The sequence below is a fragment of the Anomaloglossus baeobatrachus genome, chromosome 10, assembly GCF_048569485.1.
Source record: "Anomaloglossus baeobatrachus isolate aAnoBae1 chromosome 10, aAnoBae1.hap1, whole genome shotgun sequence".
NCBI lineage: Eukaryota > Metazoa > Chordata > Amphibia > Anura > Aromobatidae > Anomaloglossus > Anomaloglossus baeobatrachus.
In genome coordinates, this window is record NC_134362.1 from 73634660 (window position 1) to 73659062 (window position 24403).

General features: G+C 46.1%; 1 protein-coding gene across 1 annotated transcript in view; it reads left to right on the forward strand.

The window, feature by feature from the left end:
• Nucleotides 1–24403, forward strand: part of DAGLA (diacylglycerol lipase alpha) — a 76605-nt gene that overhangs the window by 37311 nt on the left and 14891 nt on the right. The window contains exons 3-13 of the mRNA XM_075325196.1: nucleotides 4792–5003; nucleotides 5095–5196; nucleotides 7407–7545; nucleotides 7628–7715; nucleotides 11217–11351; nucleotides 12370–12447; nucleotides 12532–12656; nucleotides 22012–22171; nucleotides 23319–23402; nucleotides 23502–23579; nucleotides 24070–24150. Coding sequence (XP_075181311.1) covers nucleotides 4792–5003; nucleotides 5095–5196; nucleotides 7407–7545; nucleotides 7628–7715; nucleotides 11217–11351; nucleotides 12370–12447; nucleotides 12532–12656; nucleotides 22012–22171; nucleotides 23319–23402; nucleotides 23502–23579; nucleotides 24070–24150 — 1282 coding nt within the window. The remainder of the gene's footprint in view (nucleotides 1–4791; nucleotides 5004–5094; nucleotides 5197–7406; nucleotides 7546–7627; nucleotides 7716–11216; nucleotides 11352–12369; nucleotides 12448–12531; nucleotides 12657–22011; nucleotides 22172–23318; nucleotides 23403–23501; nucleotides 23580–24069; nucleotides 24151–24403) is intronic.

Below are 24403 nucleotides of genomic sequence, written 5' to 3' on the forward strand. Positions count from 1 at the left end.
GAGCCGTTGGATCCTTTTCCATCCTCCATGATGACATCATGGAGCTGGTGAATGTTAGAGACTTTGTGATCTTCCACCTTCTGCTTGAGAATGCCCCACAGATGCTCCATAGGGTTTAGATCTGTAGATGCTTGGCCAGTCCAGCACCTTTACCCTCAGTTTCTGTAGTAAGGCAGTGGTCATCTTGGAGGTGTATTTAGAATCGTTACGTTGGAATACGAAGGGAGGGGATGATGCTCGGCTTCAGTATGTCACAGTACGTGTTTGTCATTCATGGTTCCTTCAATGAACTGTAGCTATCTAAAGCTGACAGCACTCACGCAGCCCCAAACCATGACACTGCACCATTATGCTTGACTGTAGACATGACACTTGCCTTTGTCTTCCTCACTTCATTGCTGCCACACACGCTTGACCCCATCTGAACCAAATAAGTTTATCTTGGTTTCATCAGAACACAGGACATGGTCCCAGTAATCCATGTCCTTAGTCTGCTTGTCTTCAGCAGACTGTTTGCGGGGTTTCTTGTGCATCATCTTTAGAAGAGGCTTCCTTCTGGGACAACAGCCCAAGCTGACCAATGTGATGCAGTATGCGGCATATGGTCTGAGCATTGACATGCGAACCTCCCACCCCTGTAACCTCTACAGCAATGCTGGCAGCACTCATTTGTCTATTTTGAAAAAAACAACTTATGGATATTACGCTGAACACGTGCTCTCAACCTCTTTGGTCGACCATGGTGAGGCCTGTTCTGAGTGGGTCCTGTCTTGTTAAACCGCTGTATGGTTTTGGCCATCGTGCTGCAGCTCAGTGTCAGGGTGTTGGCAATCTTCTTATAGTCTAGGACATCTTTATGTAGAGGAATAATCCTTTGTTTCAGATCCTCAGAGAATTATTTGCCATGAGGAGCCAGTGACCAGTGTGAGAGAGTGTGTGAGGGATAACACCAAATATAACACACCTGCTCCCCATTCACACCTGAGACCTTGCAACACTAATGAGTCACATGGCACCAGGGAGGGAAGATGGCTTTTTTTTTTTTTTTTTTTTTTTAAGGGGTGTACTGACATTTGGTGCCAGCAGTTTAGACATTATTGGCTGTGTGTTGAGTTACAGTCATATGAAAAAGTTTGGGCACCCCTATTAATGTTAACCTTTTTTCTTTATAACAATTTGGGTTTTTGCAGCAGCTATTCCAGTTTCATATATCTAATAACTGATGGACTGAGTAATATGTCTGGATTGAAATGAGGTTTATTGTACTAACAGAAAATGTGCAATCCGCATTTAAACAAAATTTGACCGGTGCAAAAGTATGGGCACCTTAACATAAAAGTGACATTAATATTTTGTAGATCCTCCTTTTGCAAAAATCACAGCCTCTAGTCGCTTCCTGTAGCTTTTAATGAGTTCCTGGATCCTGGATGAAGGTAGATTTGACTATTCCTGTTTACAAAACAATTCCAGTTCAGTTAAGTTTGATGGTCGGCGAGCATGTACAGCCGCTTCACATCATCCCACAGATGTTCAATGATATTCAGGTCTGGGGACTGGGATGGCCATTCCAGAACATTGTAATTGTTCCTCTGCATGAATGCCTGAGTAGATTTGGAGCGGTGTTTTGGATCATTGTCTTGCTGAAATATCCATCCCCTGCGTAACTTCAACTTCGTCACTGATTCTTGCACATTCTTGTCAAGAATCTGCAGATACTGAGTTGAATCCATGCGACCCTCAACTTTAAAAAGATTCCCGGTGCCAGCACTGGCCACACAGCCCCAAAGCATGTTGGAACCTCCACCAAATTTTACTGTGGGTAGCAAGTGCTTTTTTTGCCTCCATGCATAACGCCTTTTTGTATGACCAAACAACTCAATCTTTGTTTCATCAGTCCACAGGACCTTCTTTCAAAATGTAACTGGCTTGTCCAAATGTGCTTTTGCATACCTCAGGCGACTCTGTTTGTGGCGTGCTTGCAGAAACGGCTTCTTTCGCATCACTCTCCCATACAGCTTCTCCTTGTGCAACGTGCGCTGTATTGTTGACCGATGCACATTGACACCATCTGCAGCAAGATGAAGCTGCAGGTCTTTGGAGGTGGTCTGTGGATTGTCCTTGACTGTTCTCACCATTCTTCTTCTCTGCCTTGCTGATATTTTTCTTGGCCTGCCACTTCTGGGCTTAACAAGAACTGTACCTGTGTTCTTCCATTTCCTTACTATGTTCCTCACAGTGGAAACTGACAGTTTAAATCTGTGAGACAATTTTTTGTATCCTTCCCCTGAACAACTATGTTGAATAATCTTTGTTTTCAGATCATTTGAGAGTTGTTTTGAGGAGCCCATGATGCTACTCTTCATAGGAGATTCAAATAGGAGAACTACTTGCAAGTGACCACCTTAAATACCTTTTCTCATGATTGGATACACCTGCCTATGAAGTTCAAAGCTCAATGAGGTTACAAAACCAATTTAGTGCTTTAGTAAGTCAGTAAAAAGTAGTTAGGAGTGTTCAATTCAAGAAATTGATAAGGTGCCAATACTTATGCACCTGTCAAATTTTGTTTAAATGCGGATTGCACATTTTCTGTTAGTACAATAAACCTCATTTCAATACAGAAATATTACTCAGTCCATCAGTTATTATATATATGAAACTGAAATAGCTGTTGCAAAAACCCAAATTGTTATAAAGAAAAAAGGTTAACATTAATAGGGGTGCCCAAACTTTTTCATATGACTGTATTTAGAAGACACCAAACGTACACTGTTACACAAGCTGCACACTGACGACTACTTTATATGGTATCAAAGGGTCAGATCTTCAGTGTTGTCCCATGGAAAGATGTAATAGAATATTTACAAAAATATCACGGGTGTACGTTTTTTGTGATATAGTGTATATGCAAGCTTTAGGCTGCATTCATTTGTTGCGATCATGCTGTGAGTTTTAACTGTAACAGTCGTTGTGCTGATGCTGTCTAGGTTTAATTTGTCTGAACAAACACCTAGTCTTGCAGGGAAACTGCTGCAAAACCGCACAGCCATGATGATCGGCCATACTGCCTGTGAACGCAGCCTTACAGGGAAAACTGAAGGTTGTGAAAATCAGTTACATTGATGTTATATTTTTTTTTTCCACTACTTGGCGTGCTTCCAGGTAGTCCGGCATATTCATGAGCTCTGTATAATTGCCAGATCTGCAGCAATGAAAACATTGATTTTTATCAAAATGACAGCAAACAGCTCAGTAAGTGACACATCACTGGAATCAGGGTCTCTGTCTCTACATTGTGCTGCTCTCAGATGAGGGAGCAAAAACCTGGTGACAGATTCCCTTTAAGTGAAAGAATGAAGAATTGTCTATCCTGCAACTAGAATGGAATTTCCCTGAAATTCCCTCTGCTGTGCGTGACCAGGGGGAGCAGCACTTCCGCCTTTTCATTGTCAGGGTCAGACCAGGTCCATCCCCCATATATTAATGGCCTGCCAATCATTTATTGGAGACCCTTTTAATCATCCCTGAGTCTGGTTTCAGACGTCCGTGTGACATCCGTTTTTTACACGGATGCCACACGTACCTACGTTATTCTATACTGTTACTCACACAGTGTTTTCACATGGACCGTGTGACCCCCCTCATGACCCCGCATGCACACATGGACGTATGTCCGTTTTTTTTCTCTGGCAGCATGGGTGTCACACGGATCGCACACTGATGTGACATCAGTGTGACACATACCGGAGAACACATGGGTCTCTAATAAAAAGATGTTCAATATTTACTTGTATCCAGCGATGCTGCTACTCGCTTCTGATCCCCGCTCATTATAGTCACTTGAATATTCACTGCCCTATGGAGCTGGAAGCCGGAGCAGCGGTGCTGCCCTCGGCTGTGCTGTACCCAGCGCTGCTCCGGTTTCCAAGTCCTGAGTGCGATGAATAATCAATTAATATAATGAGCGGGGATCAGGAGCGGGAGGCAGCAGGTAAATATGGAAAATCTTTTTATTTCACAGACCTGTTTTCTCTGGTACCTGTCACACGTATGCAAACACGGATGTCACACATGTGACACACATGTGACCATAACCATGCGTGTGATTTGTACCTGATTAAACATAGACTTCTGAAACCGGCTTAAGGCCATGTGCGCACTAGAAAGTGCCTTTTTCTTAAGGAAAATCCGGACCCTCTTAAAGAATCCCGCACCCGCGGTAAAAAAAAAAAAAACGCCCTTAAACCCCAACGAAATCCGCATGTGGTTTTACTGCGGTTTGCCGCTGATTTACCGCAGGTTGGTCCCTGCGGATTTTTACCATTATCTATGGCAAAAACCGCAGGTACCTGCGGAAAAGGAGCGCCCTGCTCATTAATTCCGCTGTGGAAAATCCGTGGGTATAAAAAAAAAAACGCAGTATGCGCACAGCATTTTTTAAAACACGCAGGATTTGCTGGAGAATGACTGCAGTAATGTTAGACACATTTTCTGCAGCAAATCTGCGGTAAATCCGCAGCGTGCGCACAGGGCCTAAGACACAATTTTTCTTCATGTATTGCCTCTGTTTTTACTTGTGTATAGCATGGATGTGTTTAGGTGTGACAGATCATTTATGGTGTGTGAATATTTTTCTCGTTAGGCACCTCGCTATTGGACTTGCCTTTGCAGCTGCTGCTTGGCATTGGGTGCTTTTGTTTAGCTTGCTGATGAGTGTACCCATGACTTTAGGATGAGCACACGTGTATAGAGGTTATAAGTTGTGGCATTGTATACACCTTGTTGTTACAGGTTTGTTATCCTATCTGTGGTTCTCTTTGGCCTGACCTATAACCCGCATGAGACATGTTCCCTGAATCTGGTGGATCACGGCCGGGGGTATCTGGGCATTTTGCTCAGTTGTATGATTGCAGAGGTGGCCATCATCTGGTTGAGCATGAGAGGGGGAATCCTGTACACAGAACCGCGAGACTCCATGCAGTATGTGCTATACGTCCGGCTTGGTGAGTAAGAGTTCCCAGCAAGATTTTTTTTGTTTTGTATGCGTAACGTGCAAATAAATGATTTACTTACCCTGTCTCCCATCCCTTGTAGCCATTCTGGTGATTGAGTTTATATATGCCATCGTGGGGATTGTCTGGCTCGCTCAGTATTACACATCCTGCAATGATGTCACCGCCAAGAACGTCACGCTGGGTAAGAGGAGGCACTGCCTAACCCCCACAACTAGTAAACCTGCTGCAAACATTACTAATCAGCAGCAATAACTTTCATTTTCAGCTGCTATGTTCTTATTTAGAAAGTGATGTTTGTAGGATGAGTTGATTATTCAATGATTTTATTTATTTTACTGAGGGTTTTTTTAATACCTTTTTTTAAAATATTTATTTGAACTATTTATTTAGTCTTACTAATGGATACCACAAAGTGATCTGGTAGCTGATGATTTGATGTACTTGGCATACCATAGCAGTATTGCCTTTCAGTAGTATTCGGATAGGCAACTTTTAGGCCCTACATAAAGGGCCCTCCGATCCCAGCCATTGCAGTTGGGATTGTGATGGTCAGTTAGTGCCGGAGTCCCACAGCGATCCCTTGGTCACAGCTTCTCTGTCCATATGGCCTAATGTAAACCAGTGTATTATGTACAGTTACATCAAGGAGCCTTAAAGAGGGGGGGCATTTCAGTGAAAATATCCTTAAAGAGGACCTGTCAGTAGGTCAAAATTACTCAGAAGAGCAGCAGCAATAAAGTATTTTATTTATTTTTCCATATCCACCTTACAGTTCCCAAGATATGGGCACTTTCATATTTCGTGCTATTTTCTTTAGTCTTTATTGAGGGTGTGAGGCTGGCAGGATGCTCTGGGGCGTGGCTGGCAGGATGCTCTGGGGCGTGGCTGGCAGGATGCTCTGGGGCGTGGCTGGCAGGATGCTCTGGGGCGTGGCTGGCAGGATGCTCTGGGGCGTGGCTGGCAGGATGCTCTGGGGCGTGGCTGGCAGGATGCTCTGGGGCGTGGCTGGCAGGATGCTCTGGGGCGAGGCTGGCAGGATGCTCTGGGGCGAGGCTGGCAGGATGCTCTGGGGCGAGGCTGGCAGGATGCTCTGGGGCGAGGCTGGCAGGATGCTCTGGGGCGAGGCTGGCAGGATGCTCTGGGGCGAGGCTGGCAGGATGCTCTGGGGCGTGGCTGGCAGGATGCTCTGGGGCGTGGCTGGCAGGATGCTCTGGGGCGAGGCTGGCAGGATGCTCTGGGGCGAGGCTGGCAGGATGCTCTGGGGCGAGGCTGGCAGGATGCTCTGGGGCGAGGCTGGCAGGATGCTCTGGGGCGAGGCTGGCAGGATGCTCTGGGGCGAGGCTGGCAGGATGCTCTGGGGCGAGGCTGGCAGGATGCTCTGGGGCGAGGCTGGCAGGATGCTCTGGGGCGAGGCTGGCAGGATGCTCTTGTGTGTAGGTAATGAAATGAGTCAGCCACACGTAGCACAATGGACATACTAACACAGGAACGTTTCTCAAACACAAGCCTGAAATGAGTCTGCCAGGATGAGAGACTGTCTTCAGTTTTGTGGCACTTTGCTATTTTAAACTTATTTAAAGGGAACCTGTCACCAGATTTGGTGACTATAGCCTGCGGCCACCACCAGTGAGCCCTTATATACAGCATTGTAGAATACTGTATATGACAGCCCAGGCTGTTCTGTAGAATGTAAAAAAACACTTTTATTATACTCATCTTGGCGGACGGTCCGGTCCGATGGGTGTCGCTGCTCTCCAGTCCGTTGCCTCCTCTCTGTGGCGATCGCCGTCCTCCTTCTTCTGAGGCCACTTGCATGACACGTCCTACGTCATTCACACTGGCTGGCATTGAGTGTTGCAGTGCGCATGCGTGGGCTGTCTTTAACCTTTCCTTGCGCCTGCGCATTACAGTGCTTTCCTCTGACCTCAGCAGGGCAGAACAAAGTGCGCCTGTGCAGGACTGTAATGACAGCAAGTGTGAATGAAGTAGGACGTGTCATCCATACTGGGCTAGGTAGAAGGAGGACGGAGATTGCAGCAGAGAGGAGGCTCTGGACTGGAGAGCAGTGGCGCCCATCAGACTGGACCACACCCTAGGCGAGTGTAATAAAGGTATTTTTTTACATTATACATCACGGCCTGTTCACTTATATACAGCATTCCAGAATATTGTATATAGGAGCTCAGTGGTGGTGGCCGCAGCTTTTAGGGGCCAAATCTGATGACAGGTTCCCTTTTTAAGGAGAAATTTAAATTTTTTTTTATTTTTTTTTCAATCCGACAAATGGGCACAGCAGGAAGAATTTAGAAGTGGTTACACCTTGAGACAAAACAGTCACCTATTAATGTATATTATGTTGTATTGCTCATTTCATGCTCGTTATTTGTACAGGGATGGTGGTCTGTAACTGGGTGGTCATACTTAGTGTCTGCATTACGGTTCTCTGTGTGTTTGATCCGACTGGAAGAACCTTTGTGAAGCTGCGCGCAACAAAGAGAAGACAAAGGAACTTACGCACTTACAACTTGCGGTAATTGAACTTTCCTTTTTACCCCTCACTTTCCCCCCGATGTGTTATATTTCTCGGCTTATCCCCTTTTTTATGGTCTTAGACACCGCCTGGAGGAAGGTCAGGCCAGCAGTTGGACTCGCCGACTGAAAGTCTTTCTATGCTGCACTCGCACAAAGGACTCTCAGTCTGTAAGTAAATGCAGATGCAAAGACATTCATTCCCTATATGACAATCCAGCACAGGGGCGCCCAATAAGTTATCATCATCTGGTTGTAAAATATATTGCTCGATGGGCGCCCAGGCAGTAAGGTTCCCAATAATTTCATAAATGAAAGCACTGAAGCCATTCATGTTCCCTACACAGTGATGCTCCCAACCTTACAGGGAACTACAACATGTATTGCTGTAGGTCTGACGGGTTAGTACTAAAGGTTGTTACCGTTTATATAAGCAAATTGCTTTTTCAGAGAGGAAGAGGACTAAACTGTTGCCACCTGTTGGAAGTAGCAATCCTAAAGGCCAATTTCGACCTTTTACTTAAGCCTTGCATTAGGATAAAAGCCAAACCAGAATCTCAATTTGCAGACATGTTTTGGGGTGTTGCCCCTCCTCAGTGCAAAGCATGCAATCTAATTTGGCATTGTGAGAGGCATCTGACTGGGATTTAAGGGGTAATGTTTCTCCTTCTGGAGCGTGACATAATGTAAGGAGGCTTATAAGCCATGCAATGCTCCTCTGGGAAATTAAATATGCCAATTGTCACTTCAGATAAGAAGAGCACTTGCACTCTAGTGCCAATTATGGAAGTAGCAATGTCACTCTCATCAAAGCGAAATCCTACCCCTTAAGCATCAGCCAAAAGCCTCATATGCAGCTAAATTAGATCTCTTGTTTTGCACTGATGAGGGGCAACACCCCTAAATATTTGTTTGCAAACTGAGATACTGGGTTAGCTTTTATCCCAAATCTTATGGTAAAGCTCGTTAAAGGGTTGATAGTGACTGTTAGGATTGCTGCTTCTGATAGATGATAATAGCCCTCAAGTCTTCTTGCATATTTAATTTCTCAGTAGTTTTGGTTGGCTTATAAGCCTCCTTACACTGGCAAGTCAGTCTGCACAAGGAGAAACGTTACCCCTTAGCTACTTTATACACACTTTTGTTTCAAACACTTTACCCCTTTTACTTTTTTCTCTTCTTCCTCAGTATCTGGGGGGGGATCGTAGAGATCATACCCCCATCATCTGATTTTTTTATAATGACATAGTCTAGTGATATGATAAAACATTACATTTAGGTGCAAACCAGTCTGACCTTTTATACTGTTCTACATTGTACATTTCCATAGTGAGACGTGGTGCTTTATATTTGGGGGCTATTATCGGGGTCATACTAGTCTGATGACCTGCATACTGCAGTTATTGTCTGGTAATGTGGCATTCCTATCATTAGTGGGTGTACAGAGCTATTTCCAGGGACTATGGTTTGTCTCGGTCGTAGCTAATGTCAGACATTAGCGCTGCTGATGGAGCAGGGATGTGAATGAAATGCTGGACGTCGTTACTTCTTGTAATCTGTTACAGCTTCATTTCTAATACAATTAGAGGAGCTTAGAAAGCATTACTGACACTATTAACCCTTCGGTAGCCCTCTAGGGAGCTTCCTCCCGCCTCTGCTCTTTCCATGCTCTGATATAGGAAGCGGTATACTTCTGACATTCATTGTATATTGGCCGCAATCCTCTGCCCCTTCTGCTGGGAAAGGTGCTCTTCACACTCCCAAAGCTGGTTACCTGCTCATATTCTTCTGGTGATCCATGTTTCCTTCCTATCGGCTGCTCCTCTATGATTGCGGCTTCTTTTGGTCCCGGAGACATTTATTTACAGAATCTGAAACCAAACCAGAATCTCAATTTGCAGACATGTTTTGGGGGTCTTGCCTCTCCTCAGTGCAAAGTGTGAGATCTAATTTGGCTGTATGAGAGGCTTCTGACTGGAATTTAAGGGGTAACGTTTCTCCTTCTGGAGGGTGAAATGATAATGTAAGGAGGCTTATAAGCCATGCAATGCTCCTCTGGGAAAGGTGCTCTTCCCAGTCCCAAAGTTGGTTACCTGCTCACATTGTTCTGGTGATCCATGTTTCCTTCCTATCGGCTGCTCCTCTATGATTACGGCTTCTTTTGGCCCTGGAGACATTTATTTCTCCCAAGTTGCTCATCACAGCCTCATAAGGAGGATATGTCCTCTCTTGGCGTGTCAGGTTTAGTTCATACTTGTATTCTTCATAAAATATCATTTTCTTTAATTTCTGAGCTGCACCAATTCTCTGTTATTCCTTCTGGAACCATATGACTATATGGGCAATAACTGGGCATTGCCCTTGTCAATAGGATAGGCGGTATCAGACTGTGTAGGGAAATATCCACTATTGACCATCGTAATGGTGTAAACAGTTATTTTTTTTACATATATTTCCAGGAAGAATAACAGAGAATTGGTGCAACTCAGAAATTTAAGAAAATGATATTTAAAAAAAAAAAACAAAACAAAAATTGCTCCTGCGTTGCCTTTTCATGGGGAATACGGTTGATTTTTATCTGTCCTTTTGGAAGTCGCTGACACTTTCATTGAGCAATGAGTATGGCTCCCGTTTTTAGCTTTACAGTCTCATATCCGAGCTGATCCTTAAGTGTTGGCATAAGGCATTGGTCACTCCTGATACCATAGACCACCGTAGCCCTCTTTTGGGACCATACAGTTCTCCTGTAATAAGTTACTATGGAGTCTCCTCTGTTTAGGGGAAAACCATATAACCTGTGCAATGTTTATCTACAATGAGTGATTTTTGCATGTGGACACTTTTTTTTTTTTTTGTCACTTTTGAGATCAGTCAGAAGCAAATGTATGTAAAAATGTATGAAACGGCATCTCACAGACTTTACTTCTACTGGATCTTTAGAGTAGATCCTTCGATAACTCATGCCGCCACCACTGGCGGACACAGATCGAAAAGGGCCCCTATGCAAGAACAATGTATTGGCCCTTTGAAGCCAAGGGCTCATCAAAATGCACAATCCCACCTACTATGGAGGTAGATATGAGCCCCCCCGACCTCTTGGACCCCTGTGTGGCTGCACCAATGATATGTCCGCCCCTGCAGCCCACCCATGATGTATGCTATTGTCATGCAGAATGTGTGGATGCATTAATTTTGCATAATAATTAATAAATTGCCTATAATGAATGCTGACTGATGATCTAGTGGATCAGTGCCACTTCAATATTTAGTTGTGCCCATCAGGAGTTTTCCATATAATTGATCATGCCTTCATATAGACATGTGCCTCCAACAAACTATCATTTGTGAGTGCAGGGGAGGTATAAGGACCCCATACACAATGGATCTCAATATCTAATGTGTATGGCGACCTCCCAACTCTGCACTGACACATTTTGAAGAGCAATGGAATTTCAATGGCCGATCCTTTTGTTCTCCAGTATATAAGCCACCGTCAGGAGGTCTCGCATCGATGGCTCTGGGCCGAGCGTTCCTCTGTATGGTGGAGTCAGGTCTGGCCGACCGCGATCTAATGTGTAAGGCCGCCATTACAATGAGTTATGAACGATCAATTGGGCTATCATTATTCCATTTCAAAGTCTATAAATTATACTCTTTTTTTTTTTTTTTCAGGACGCTTATTCAGAAATTGCCTATTTATTTGCCGAGTTTTTCCGAGATCTGGATATTGTTCCATCTGACATCATTGCTGGGTTAGTTTTGCTGCGCCAAAGACAGAGAGCAAAGCGTAATGCCGTGCTGGATGAGGTGAGCTCCCTATAGCTTCATATAGACTGTGAGCACAGGGGCGCAGCTTTAGGCCGGTGTCATACCTCCATCATCCACAGTCCAAGGGCAGGCCATGATGTCCAGACCAACTGCGGCCGTCCTGACACAAACTTAGCACCGTGCAAGGTTTCCCGTATATTGCCGCCTCTTGCAAATGCTATACAGTTATAGACAAATATAGGATTATATGTCTTTCCTAAAGATTTATTTGGGGAAGGCGATGTGAACCCGGCCTTAATGTCAACCTGTCAGGTGCAATATCCACCCAAAACCACGAGCAGTTCTTGGTGCATAGTGCTAATCCCTGCCTAACCGTCCTAGCTTATAGTAGCATAGATGAAGAGATCTTTAGAAAAGGTATTACTAAAGATTCTTTATAATATGCTAATGAGGCCAGCGACTAGTCGTGAGGGTGTTACTTCCCCCAAGCCCCCTCTTAGCATGTTAGTATGCCCACAGTGGCACACAGGGTATCTGCGGTGACTGCTGAACTGAATGCCTCGCACTTCTGGTCATGCACACTGGACCTGACTGAAGCTGGGACGCGTACAACTGGCTTCATACTGCACATGACTGGAAGTGCGGGGCATTCAGCTCCGTGTTTACAGCGAACACAGGTATGTATGTGCGTCACCGCTAGTGACCCTGCATTGAATAGCATGTTAGCACATCCCTGTGTGCCCCTGTGTGTGTACTAACATCCTAAGAGTGCGGCTAGTTGGGTGAAGTAAAGCCCTCACGACTAGTCCCTGGCCTCATTAGCATATCATAAAGGATATGAGTACTAGTACAAGTACTTTCTCTAAAGATCTCTTTATCTATGCTAGTGTATACAGGAACAGTTAGGCAGGGATTAGCAATATACACCCAGAACTGCTCGTGGCTCTGGCTGCATATTACACCCGACAGGTTCCCTTTAAGGTGATGCAGAAGGAAGTCAATTTGTAATGTGCAATAAAATATGCACTCATTTTTTTCTCAATTTTGCTTTTTTCAGGCTAATAACGATATATTGGCTTTCTTGTCTGGCATGCCCGTCACCAGAAAAACAAAATATCTGGACCTGAAAAATACTGTAAGTATTAGTGAATGCCCATCTGTCTGTACAGCTGATGCCGGTCCTGATTCCTCTGTTCTCACAGTGCATTTCTTACTTCAGCAAGAGATGCAGCGGTACAAGGAGGTCTGTTATTACATGCTGTTTGCACTGGCGGCATATGGCTGGCCCATGTACCTCATCCGGAAACCGACTTGTGGCATCTGCCGGTTGGCGGGCGCTTGCTCGTAAGTACTCCTGTGTATATATATGTATGTGTGTATATGTATATCTATCCATCCATTTATCTATATATATCCCTGTATATATATTTTTACAGATGGATATATACAGTATGTATGTGTGTGTGTGTGTGTGTGTGTGTGTGTGTGTATGTATATATATATGTATGTATGTATGTATGTATGTATGTATGTATGTATGTATGTATATAAAATTGTGTGTAGCAGGATAAATAAAATATTAATATTATAGATATTAATAGAACTAACCCAGCAATATATCTCTCACAAAAGTGAGTACACCCCTCACGTTTTTGTAAATATTTTATTATATATGTTTTCATGAGACAACACTGAAATCTGACCCTGTGATACAATGTACAGTAGTTGGTGTACAGCTTGTTTCACACTATAAATTTGGTGCCTCAGTGACATACTGACACAGAGCATGACCCCCTTCCTTCAGAAACTGGGCTACAAGGCAGTATTCCAACATAAGGACCTCAAACACACCTCCAAGACGACAACTGCCTTGCTACAGAAACTGAGGGTAATGGTGCTAGACTGGCCAATGGTCTCCAGAGATAAACCCTATTGAGCATCTGTGGGGCCTCCTCATACAGAAGGTGGAGGATCACAAGGTCTCTAACATCCACCAGCTCCATGATATCGTCATGGAGGATGGAAGAGGATCCAGCTTCTCCTGTGAGGCTCTAGTGGGCTCTGTCCAAGAGAATTAAGGCAGTGCTTGAAAATAATGAAGGAGAAGGGCAAGGGAAGTTTACCTCACCGATATGTCCAATGGATCCATAAATATACAGATTTGTGTGGCTGGTGTCCACAAAAGTAAAGCAAAAAATGGGGTGATTAATCCAGCACTCTGTTCTGCTAGAAAACTATTTCTTCTTTGTCGCTCCTAATTGGGAGACCCAGACAATTGGGTGTATAGCTACTGCCTCCGGAGGCCACACAAAGCATTACACTTAAAAGTGTAAGGCCCCTCCCCTTCTGCCTATACACCCCCCGTGGGATCACGGGTTCCTCAGTTTTCAAGCTTTGTGCGAAGGAGGCTGACATCCACGCATAGCTCCACTGTTTAGTCAGCAGCAGCTGCTGACTATGTCGGATGGAAGAAAAGCGGGCCCATACTAGGGCCCCCAGCATGCTCCCTTCTCACCCCACTCTTTGTCGGCGGTGTTTGTTAAGGTTGAGGTACCCATTGCGGGTACGGAGGCTGGAGCCCACATGCTGCATCCTTCCCCATCCCCCTTAGGGCTCTGGGTGAAGTGGGATTTTACCGGTCTCCGGGCACTGAGACCGTGCTCCATCCACAGCCCCTGGGATCTGCTGGACATGGAGCTGAGTATCGTCAGGGACATGGCCCTGCTACATTAAGGTACTCTGTGTCCCCGTGCAAATCGCGCACACACACACCAGCATTGCTGGGTGTGTTAGTGCGCCCGGGACAATAGCGCTGTGCGCGTGTGCCACACTATCTTCAGCTAGCTGAAGGAGTTAATGGTTTGGAAACGGTCGCGCCGGCCGCTGCTGTAAGTTTTAACTGCGGCGCGGCTGGGACTTGTGGTTCGCCGGGGACTTACGCGCTCGCCGTGCATATTTGACGGCCGCGCTTACTACTACAGTCCCCGGCTTTTTCCGGCCTAGTTCGTTTCGTTCCCGCCCCCAGGCCTGCCAGTCAGAGTGGGGGCGGGACGCTGTGCAGAACGTCAGCGCCGAGGGCTGGAGTTTACTTTTCATACTCCAGCCCTCACACTGAACACAGTGAGACGCTGGTTTCCCGCTCTTCGTCTGAGGCACGCCCACGGTCCGCCCCTCTTCACTGAACGCCGGCAGCCATTCCTGACGTGCTGTTTGAGCTGGAGAAGGGGAGACAAGTTATGGGAGACCCAGGCACGGGATTCTAGCGACCACACACCCGCTTTCAGCGGGCGGTAAGCGACACCTCTGGTGCCTACCCCACTTGTGCTGCAGTGTTCATTTGTATTTTTATGCTATACATTGCACTGTACTGGCGCTGGTAATTCTTCACTATATACCCTCTTGGATTGCTCTGAGACAACAGCATGTCGTCCGCAAAACCAAGGGTGCCTAGGCACAGGCTTTCTATGCTGCCTGTACCGCATGTGGGGCTACTCTACCGGCAGGTTCCACTGACCCCCATTGTGTGCAGTGCTCAGCCCCTGTGGCACTTGTTCGGCCGGGGCCTCTGCTAGAGGTGACCCAGGGAGAACCACCTGTGAATACTGTCCAGGTGACGGGGACAGAGTTTGCAGCTTTGCTGATAGATTATCAGTGACTATGACTAAAATCCTAGAAACTTTGCAGTCTAGACCAGTAACGCAGACCATGGGCACGGTTGAATCACTGTCCCCTGGTCCCCCTCATTTGGAACAGCTCCGGGCTCCGGAGGTGTCCCATGCATTCCAGGGTGACGGCTCTGACACGGACGACAGTCCCAGACAGCCTACGAGAGCTCGCTATGAGCGGCCCCCTACATCATATCACTGGTCAGGCTCTCAGCAGGAGGATTCTCTGTGTGATGAGCCGGAAATAGCTGATCAGGATTCTGATCCCGAGATACTCCTGATGGTGACGCCATAGTGAACAATCTTATCGCGTCCATCAATAAAATGTTGGATATTTCTCCCCCAGCTCCTCAAGTGGAGGAGTCAGCTTCACAGGAGAAATTCCATTTCAGATTTCCCAAGCGGAAATTAAGTATTTTTCTGGACCATTCTGTCTTTAGAGAGTCAGTCCAGAAACACCACGCTTATCCAGATAAGCGTTTCTCCAAACGGCTTAAGGATACACGTTATCCCTTTCCTCCTGATGTGGTCAAGAGCTGGACCCAGTGTCCCAAGGTGGATCCCCCTATCTCCAGGCTTGCGGCTAGATCCATAGTTGCAGTGGAGGATGGGGCTGCACTTAAAGATGCCACTGACAGACAGATGGAGCTCTGGTTGAAATCCATCTATGAGGCTATCGGCGCGTCGTTTGCTCCTGCATTCGCAGCCGTATGGGCACTCCAAGCTATTTCAGCTGGTCTTGCACAGATTGACACGGTCACACGTACATCTGTTCCGCAGGTGGCATCCTTAACCTCTCAAATGTCTGCATTTGCGTCTTACGCGATTAATGCTGTCCTGGACTCTACGAGCCGTACGGCAGTGGCATCTGCTAACTCCGTGGTTTTACGCAGAGCCTTGTGGTTAAGGGAATGGAAAGCAGATTCTGCTTCCAAAAAATGTTTAACCAGTTTGCCATTTTCTGGTGACCGGCTGTTTGGTGAGCGCTTGGATGAAATCATAAAACAGTCCAAGGGTAAGGATTCATCCTTACCTCAGCCCAGACAAGACAAACCCCAACAGAGGATGGGACAGTCGGGGTTTCGGTCCTTTCGAGGTTCGGGCAGGTCCCAATTATCCTCGTCCAAAAGGACTCAAAAGGATCAGAGGAGTTCAGATTCTTGGCGGGCTCAGTCACGCCCAAAAAAGACAGCCGGAAGACCCGCTACCAAGGCGGCTTCCTCATGACTTCCGGTCTCCTCCCTCCGCATCCTCGGTCGGTGGCAGGCTCTCCCGCTTTGGCGACATTTGGCTGCCACAGGTCCAAGACCGTTGGGTGCGAGACATTCTGTCTCACGGGTACAGGATAGAGTTCAGTTCTCGTCCTCCACCTCGATTCTTCAGAACGTCTCCGCCTCCCGACCGAGCCGATGCTCTCCTGCAGGCGGTGTGCACTCTAAAGGCGGAAGGAGTGGTGATCCCTGTTCCTCTTCAAGAGCAAGGTCACGGTTTTTACTCCAATTTGTTTGTGGTACCAAAAAAGGACGGGTCTTTCCGTCCCGTTCGGGACCTAATGCTTCTCAACAACCACGTGGGAACCAGACGGTTCCGGATGGAATCCCTCCGATCCGTCATCGCCGCAATGTCTCAAGGAGATTTCCTAGCATCGATAGACAGCAAGGATGCTTATCTCCACGTACCGATTGCTCCAGAGCATCAGCGTTTTCTACGCTTCGTTATAGGAGACGAACACCTTCAGTTCGTAGCCCTGCCTTTTGGTCTGGCGACAGCCCCACGGGTCTTCACCAAAGTCATGGCAGCTGTAGTTGCAGTCCTACACTCTCAGGGACACTCCGTGATCCCTTACTTAGACGATCTGCTGGTCGAGGCGCCTTCTCAAGAGGCATGCCAACACAGCCTGAACGTGGCGCTGGAGACCCTCCAGGGTTTCGGGGGGATCATCAACTTTTCCAAGTCGAATCTAACCCCGACCCAGTCGATAACATATCTTGGCATGGGGTTTCATACTCTCTCAGCGGTAGTGAAGCTTCCGCTTGTCAAATAGCGTTCATTGCAGACAGGGGTGCAATCTCTCCTTTACGGTCAGTCACTCCCCTTGAGACTCCTCATGCACTTCCTAGGGAAGATGGTGGCAGCAATAGGGGCACTCCCTTTCGCGCAGTTTCATCTGCGTCCACTACAATGGGACATTCTCCGCCAATGGGACGGGAGGTCGAGGTCCCTCGACAGCAACGTCTCTCTCTCTCAGGCGGCCAAGGATTCTCTTCGATGGTGGCTGCTTCCCACCTCATTGTCGAAAGGGAAATCCTTCCTACCCCCCTCCTGGGCGGTAGTGACGACAGATGCGAATCTGTCAGGGTGGGGAGCAGTCTTTCTCCACCACAGGGCTCAAGGTATGTGGACTCAGCAAGAGTCCACTCTTCAGATCAACGTTCTGGAGATCAGAGCACTGTATCTTGCTCTACAAGCCTTCTAGCAGTGGCTGGAAGGCAAGCAGATCCGTATTCAGTCGAACAACTCCACAGCGGTGGCATACATCAACCACCAAGGAGGAATTCGCAGTCGGCAAGCCTTCCAGGAAGTCCGGCGGATTCTGACGTGGTGGAAGACACGGCTTCCACCATATCCGCAGTTCACATCCCAGGCGTGGATAACTGGGAAGCAGACTTCCTCAGTCGCCAGGGTATGGACGCAGGGGAATGGTCTCTTCACCCGGACGTGTTTCAAGAGATCTGTCGCCGCTGGGGGATGCCGGACGTCCACCTAATGGCGTCTCGGCACAACAACAAGGTCCCAGTTTTCATGGCATGGTCTCACGATCACCGAGCTCTGGCGGCAGACGCCTTAGTTCAAGATTGGTCGCAGTTCCGGCTTCCTTATGTGTTTCCACCTCTGGCTCTGTTGCCCAGAGTGCTGCGCAAGATCAGGGCCGACTGCCGCCGCGCCATCCTCGTCGCACCAGACTGGCCAAGGAGGTCGTGGTACCCGGATCTGTGGCACCTCGCGGTAGGCCAACCGTGGGCACTACCAGACCGACCAGACTTGCTGTCTCAAGGGCCATTTTTCCATCAGAATTCTGCGGCCCTGAACCTGACTGTGTGGCCATTGAGTCCTGGATCCTAGCGGGTTCAGGATTGTCTCAAGAGGTCATTGCCACCATGAGACAGGCCAGAAAACCTACCTCCACCAAGATATACCACAGGACGTGGAAAATATTCTTGTCTTGGTGCTCTGCTCAGGGAGTCTCTCCCTGGCCATTTAGTTTGCCTACTTTTCTTTCCTTCCTGCAATCCGGGTTGGAAAAAGGTTTGTCGCTCAGCTCCCTCAAGGGGCAAGTCTCAGCGCTATCTGTATTTTTTCAGAAGCGCCTAGCACGACTTCCTCAGGGACGCACGTTCCTGCAAGGGGTCTGTCATATCGTCCCTCCTTACAAGCGGCCGTTAGAGCCCTGGGATCGGAACAGGGTTCTAATTGTTCTTCAGAAGCCGCCTTTCGAGCCTATGAGGGATGTTTCCCTTTCTCGCCTTTCACAGAAAGTGGCCTTTCTAGTAGCGGTCACGTCTCTCCGGAGAGTGTCCGAGCTAGCAGCGCTATCATGCAAATCTCCCTTCCTGGTGATTCACCAGGACAAGGTGGTCTTGCGACCTATTCCGGAGTTTCTCCCTAAGGTGGTATCCCCGTTTCATCTTAATCAGGATATCTCCTTGCCTTCCTTGTGCCCTCATCCAGTTCATCAATGTGAAAAGGATTTGCATTGTTGGATCTCGTGAGAGCGCTCAGGATCTACATTTCCCGCACGGCGCCCCTGCACCGCTCGGATGCACTCTTTGTCCTTGTCGCTGGTCAGCGCAAAGGGTCGCAAGCTTCCAAATCCACCCTAGCTCGGTGGATCAAGGAACCAATTCTTGAAGCCTACCGTTCTGCTCGGCTTCCGGTTCCCTCAGGGCTGAAGGCCCAGTCTACCAGAGCCGTGGGTGCGTCCTAGGCATTACGACACCAGGCTACGGCTCAGCAGGTGTGCCAGGCGACTACCTGGTCGAGTCTGCACACTTTTACCAAACACTATCAAGTGCATACCTACGCTTCGGCGGACGCCAGCCTAGGTAGACAAGTCCTTCAGGCGGCGACGGCCCACCTGTAGGGTAGGGCTGTTTTTACGGTCCTATCACGAGGGGTTATTATACCCACCCAGGGACTGCTTTTGGACGTCCCAATTGTCTGGGTCTCCCAATTAGGAGCGACAAAGAAGAAGGGAATTTTGTTTACTTACCGTAAATTCCTTTTCTTCTAGCTCCAATTGGGAGACCCAGCACCCGCCCTGTTTGCTTAGGGATTTTTGTTGGTTCGGGTACACATGTTGTTCATGTTGACTGGTTTCGGTTCTCCGATGTTCCTTCGGATTGAATTTGTTCTTAAACCGGTTATTGGCTTTCCTCCTTCTTGCTTTGGCACTAAAACTGAGGAACCCGTGATCCCACGGGGGGTGTATAGGCAGAAGGGGAGGGGCCTTACACTTTTAAGTGTAATGCTTTGTGTGTCCTCCGGAGGCAGTAGCTATACACCCAATTGTCTGGGTCTCCCAATTGGAGCTAGAAGAAAAGGAATTTACGGTAAGTAAACAAAATTCCCTTCTTTATTCAAAACGTCATAAAAACATGTGTTTTAAAACCTCATATTCTCAGTCCGGCATCGTTTTATAGAAGAACAGCGCACTGGATTCATCACCCTATGTTTTGCTTTACCCACGAATAATGGTGGCCACAAAAAATATTGACACTTTAAGCACAATTTGGCAATTTTCACTTGGGGGTGTACTCACTTTTGTTGCCAGCGGTTTAGACATTAATGGCTGCTTGTTGTTGAGTTATTTAGAGGACACCAACATTACACTGTTATACAAGCTGCTCACGGACTACTTTACATTGTATTAGTGTCCTGTCTTCAGTGTTGTCCCATGAAAAGATACAGTGCTGGCCAAAAGTATTGGCACCCCTGCAATTCTGTCAGATAATGTTTCTTCTTGAAAATAATTGCAATCACAAATTCTTTGGTATTATTATCTTCATTTAATTTGTCTTCACTGAAAAAAAATAAAAACAAATTGTCATAAAACGAAATTGGATATAATTCCACACCAAACATAAAAAGGGGTGGACAAAAGTATTGGCACTGTTTGCAAAATCATGTGATGCTTCTGTAATTTGTGTAATTAACAGCCCCTGTAACTTACCTGTGGCACCTAACAGGTGTTGGCAATAACTAAATCACACTTGCAGCCAGTTGACATGAATTAAAGTTGACTCAACCTCTGTCCTGTGTCTTTGTGTGTACCACATTGAGCATGGAGAAAAGAAAGAAGACCAAAGAACTGTCTGAGGACTTGAGACTCCTAATTGTGAGGAAGCATGAGCAATCTCAAGGCTACAAGTCTATCTCCAAAGACCTGAAAGTTCCTGTGTCTACGGTGCGCAGTGTTATCAAGAAGTTTAAAGCCCATGCTACTGTGGCTAACCTCCCTAGATGTGGAGGAAAAGAAAAATTGTCGTGAGATTTCAACGCAAGATTGTGCGGATGGTGGATAATGAACCTCGACTAACATCCAAACAAGTTCAAGCTGCCCTGCAGTCCGAGGGTACAACAGTGTCAACCCATACTATCCGTCGGCATCTGAATGAAAAGGGACTGTATGGTAGGATACCCAGGAAGACCCCACTTCTTACCCCAAGACATAAAAAAGCCAGGCTGGAGTTTGCCAAAACTTACCTGAGAAAGCCTAAAACGTTTTGGAAGAATGTTCTCTGGTCAGATGAGACAAAAGTAGAGCTTTTTGGGAAAAGAGTTTACAGGAAAAAAAAAGGCATTCAAAGAAAAGAACACGGTCCCTACAGTCAAACATAGTGGAGGTTCCCTGATGTTTTGGGGTTGCTTTGCTGCCTCTGGCACTGGACTGCTTGACCGTGTGCATGGCATTATGAAGTCTGAAGACTACCATCAAATTTTGCAGCATAATGTAGGGCCCAGTGTGAGAAAGCTGGGTCTTCCTCAGAGGTCATGGGTCTTCCAGCAGGACAATGACCCAAAACACACTTCAAAAAACACTAGAAAATGGTTTGAGAGAAAGCACTGGAGGCTACTAAAGTGGCCAGCAATGAGTCGGGGCCTGAATCTCATAGAACACCTGTGGAGAGATCTCAAAATGGCAGTTTGGAGAAGGCACCCTTCAAATCTCAGGGACCTGGAGCATTTTGCCAAAGAATGGTCTAAAATTCCAGCAGAGCATTGTAAGAAACTCATTGATGGTTACCGGAAGCGGTTGTTCGCAGTTATTTTGGCTAAAGGTTGTGCAACCAAGTATTAGGCTATGTGCGCACAAGACCATTTTACCTGCGGATTTGCCGCGGAAATTTCTTGAGAAAGATTAGAAATCTTTCTGCAGACATTTCCCAGCAAAACCTATGTGGAAAAAAAAATAGCTGTGCGCACGCTGCGGATTTTTCTCAAGAAAATTTCTTGAGAAAATTTTCTCGAGAAACTTTCTTGAGAAAATGAGCATGTTCATTATTACCTGCGGAATACCCCCGGAATTTCTATACTTGCATGTGTCAGGAACAACCTGCGGAAAATCTGCAGTGAAATCGCGGTAAAAACGCATGCGTTTTTACTGCGGATTTGGTGCGTTTTTTCCCGCAGGTGCAGGAATCTTCAACTCCCAGAATGTCTCTCAAGAAAGTTTCTTGAGAAAAAGGACATTTCTAGTGCGCACATAGCCTTAGGCTAAGGGTGCCAATACTATTGTCTGGCCCATTTTTGGAGTTTTGTGTGAAATGATCAATGATTTGATTTTTGTTTCATTCTTTTTGTGTTTTTTCATTGCAAGCAAAATAAATGAAGTTAATACCAAATAATTTGTGATTGCAATCATTTTCAAGAAGAAACTGTGTATGTATTGCGGTATATTTTAGTTTCTCAGCATGGCCTTTTACCATCTCACATGCCCCTCCTTTTTGTCTGTTTTTTTGGTTTCACATCTTTAGCAGCTGCTGTTGTCTCTGCTCCACCCGTCCTCGCTTTGCCCCTGGAGTTACCATCGAGGAGGATAACTGCTGCGGCTGTAATGCCATCGCAATAAAGCGTCACTTCCTGGATGAGAACATGAACATGGTGGACATTGTGTACACTTCTTGTCATGATGCGGTTAGTCTTCTTTTCTTTCCATAGTCATGGGTCTTCTGACCTTCATGTATAAATTTATGAGGACTTTGGTAAAATACTGGAGCTACTAGCCAGTGGAGCTGGTCATGACCTCCTACCCTGCTACATTTCTAATATCTTTTCTATTCATTTTCCATAGTTTTTAGATTTTTTTTTTTCTTCAAGGAAATCTTGACCCCTGAGGACTTTATCATTCAGCTTCTTAAGTGTTTTCTCTGAGAAACTGCAATGTTGATGCATAGGCCAATCATAACAATTCTCTGAGAATGGCATACTCCTCAACGTTGCAAAATCCTAAGAATTCCAAACGTTGCCCCATCATAGGAATTCTCTGAGAATGGCCTACTCCTCAACGTTGCCCCATCATAGGAATTCTCTGAGAATGGCCTACTCCTCAACGTTGCCCCATCATAGGAATTCTCTGAAAATGGCATATTCCTCAACATTGCCCCATCATAGGAATTCTCTGAGAATGGCATACTCCTCGACGTTGCCACATCATAGGAATTCTCTGAGAATGGCATACTCCTCAACGTTGCCCCATCATAGGAATTCTCTGAGAATGGCCTACTCCTCAACGTTGCCCCATCATAGGAATTCTCTGAAAATGGCATATTCCTCAACATTGCCCCATCATAGGAATTCTCTGAGAATGGCATACTCCTCGACGTTGCCACATCATAGGAATTCTCTGAGAATGGCATACTCCTCAACGTTGCCCCATCATAGGAATTCTAGTTTGCTTGCAATGTTAAAAAAAGTAGTATATTTTGCATATGTAAATTATATGGTCACAATTGCAGCTCTAGTTTAGTTCCATAGTTGGAAAAGTCCCTTTTTAAGGGGTTATTCGAGCAATGATTTCGATGACCTGTCTTTCAAGAGGTTGTCCATTTCTGGGGAAAGTTTTTATTTCTAGCCATTAATATTAATCCCGTACACTAAGGAAGGGAAATATGAGACTAGTGGGGATCCAACTTCTTGTACCTCTACGATATCAAGCATGTGAACTCCCCCCCTCTATCCAACACTATGGGGGAAACAGAATTTACGGACTGCACTATTTGTTTTTCATATATTTTTCAAACTGCTGTCTTTTGGCAATTTATAGGGTATTCTCTTACTGTAGGTTTATGAAACCCCATTCTTTGTGGCTGTCGATCATGAAAAGAAGAAAGTTGTGATTAGTATACGTGGCACTCTCTCTCCAAAGGTAGAGGAAGTACATACATGATTCATTATTAGATATAAGGACAATGGCTATAAATAAGTAATATAAGTTATACCAAACCTCACTGTTCTTTTTTCCTAGGATGCCTTGACCGACCTCACTGGAGATGCGGAGCGCCTACCTGTAGAGGGACACCATGGGACATGGTTGGGGCATAAGGTATGGGTCAGGTTTTTGGGGTTTTTTTGCAGAGGGATCCAGCCAAATTAGTAGCTGACCTGACTCGCCCATTTTGTTACAAAGAATCTCCATGATGTTCATATGTTCTAATCCCCTTTACGTCAGTGGAAATGTATCTAAACCGTTGTAAGGGAAAAGGAATCTGAAAGGATTGAGTAATCGACAACTTCGTGAACTGATGGAATGACTACAGCCTGTAGTTCCTGGACACCTTCATGTGTATCTGTGATTTTTTTTTTATGAATAGTTCTTCTGTTTTAGCTACGTGTTTTAAGTTTAGTGACCTCTTTTTATCTCTTAATCTCTATCTGCATTAGTCATTCTTGTAACATCATGCACAAAGCTTTCCAGCTGCCATGACCCTTTGAAACTAGAGTGGCACATAAACTCTGCCCTTCCAGTATTGTCATCTAGAGCCACTTGTTAATAAGCATATGTGACGTCATTCCGGCGTTTTTAATGTTTGCAGGGAATGGTTCTGTCTGCTGAGTATATTAAGAAGAAGTTGGAGCAGGAAATGGTGCTGTCTCAGGCGTTCGGAAGAGATCTGGTAAGAATAGCGAGGTCATTGGCACTACAGTGGAACTTCACTTAACGAGTAACTTGGTGTGCGAGTATTTCGCTTAACGAGAAAAGCTTTCTGTAAATTTGTAACTCAGTTTACGAGCAAGCTTTGCCGTACGAGCAAAATACTCACCGCACACACTTCCCGTTCCGTACATCCACCGCACTCTAACCCGCTCTTGCAGTCCGCACAAGCACACACGCACACACACAGATTATGCTCACCTTACCTTCCATTC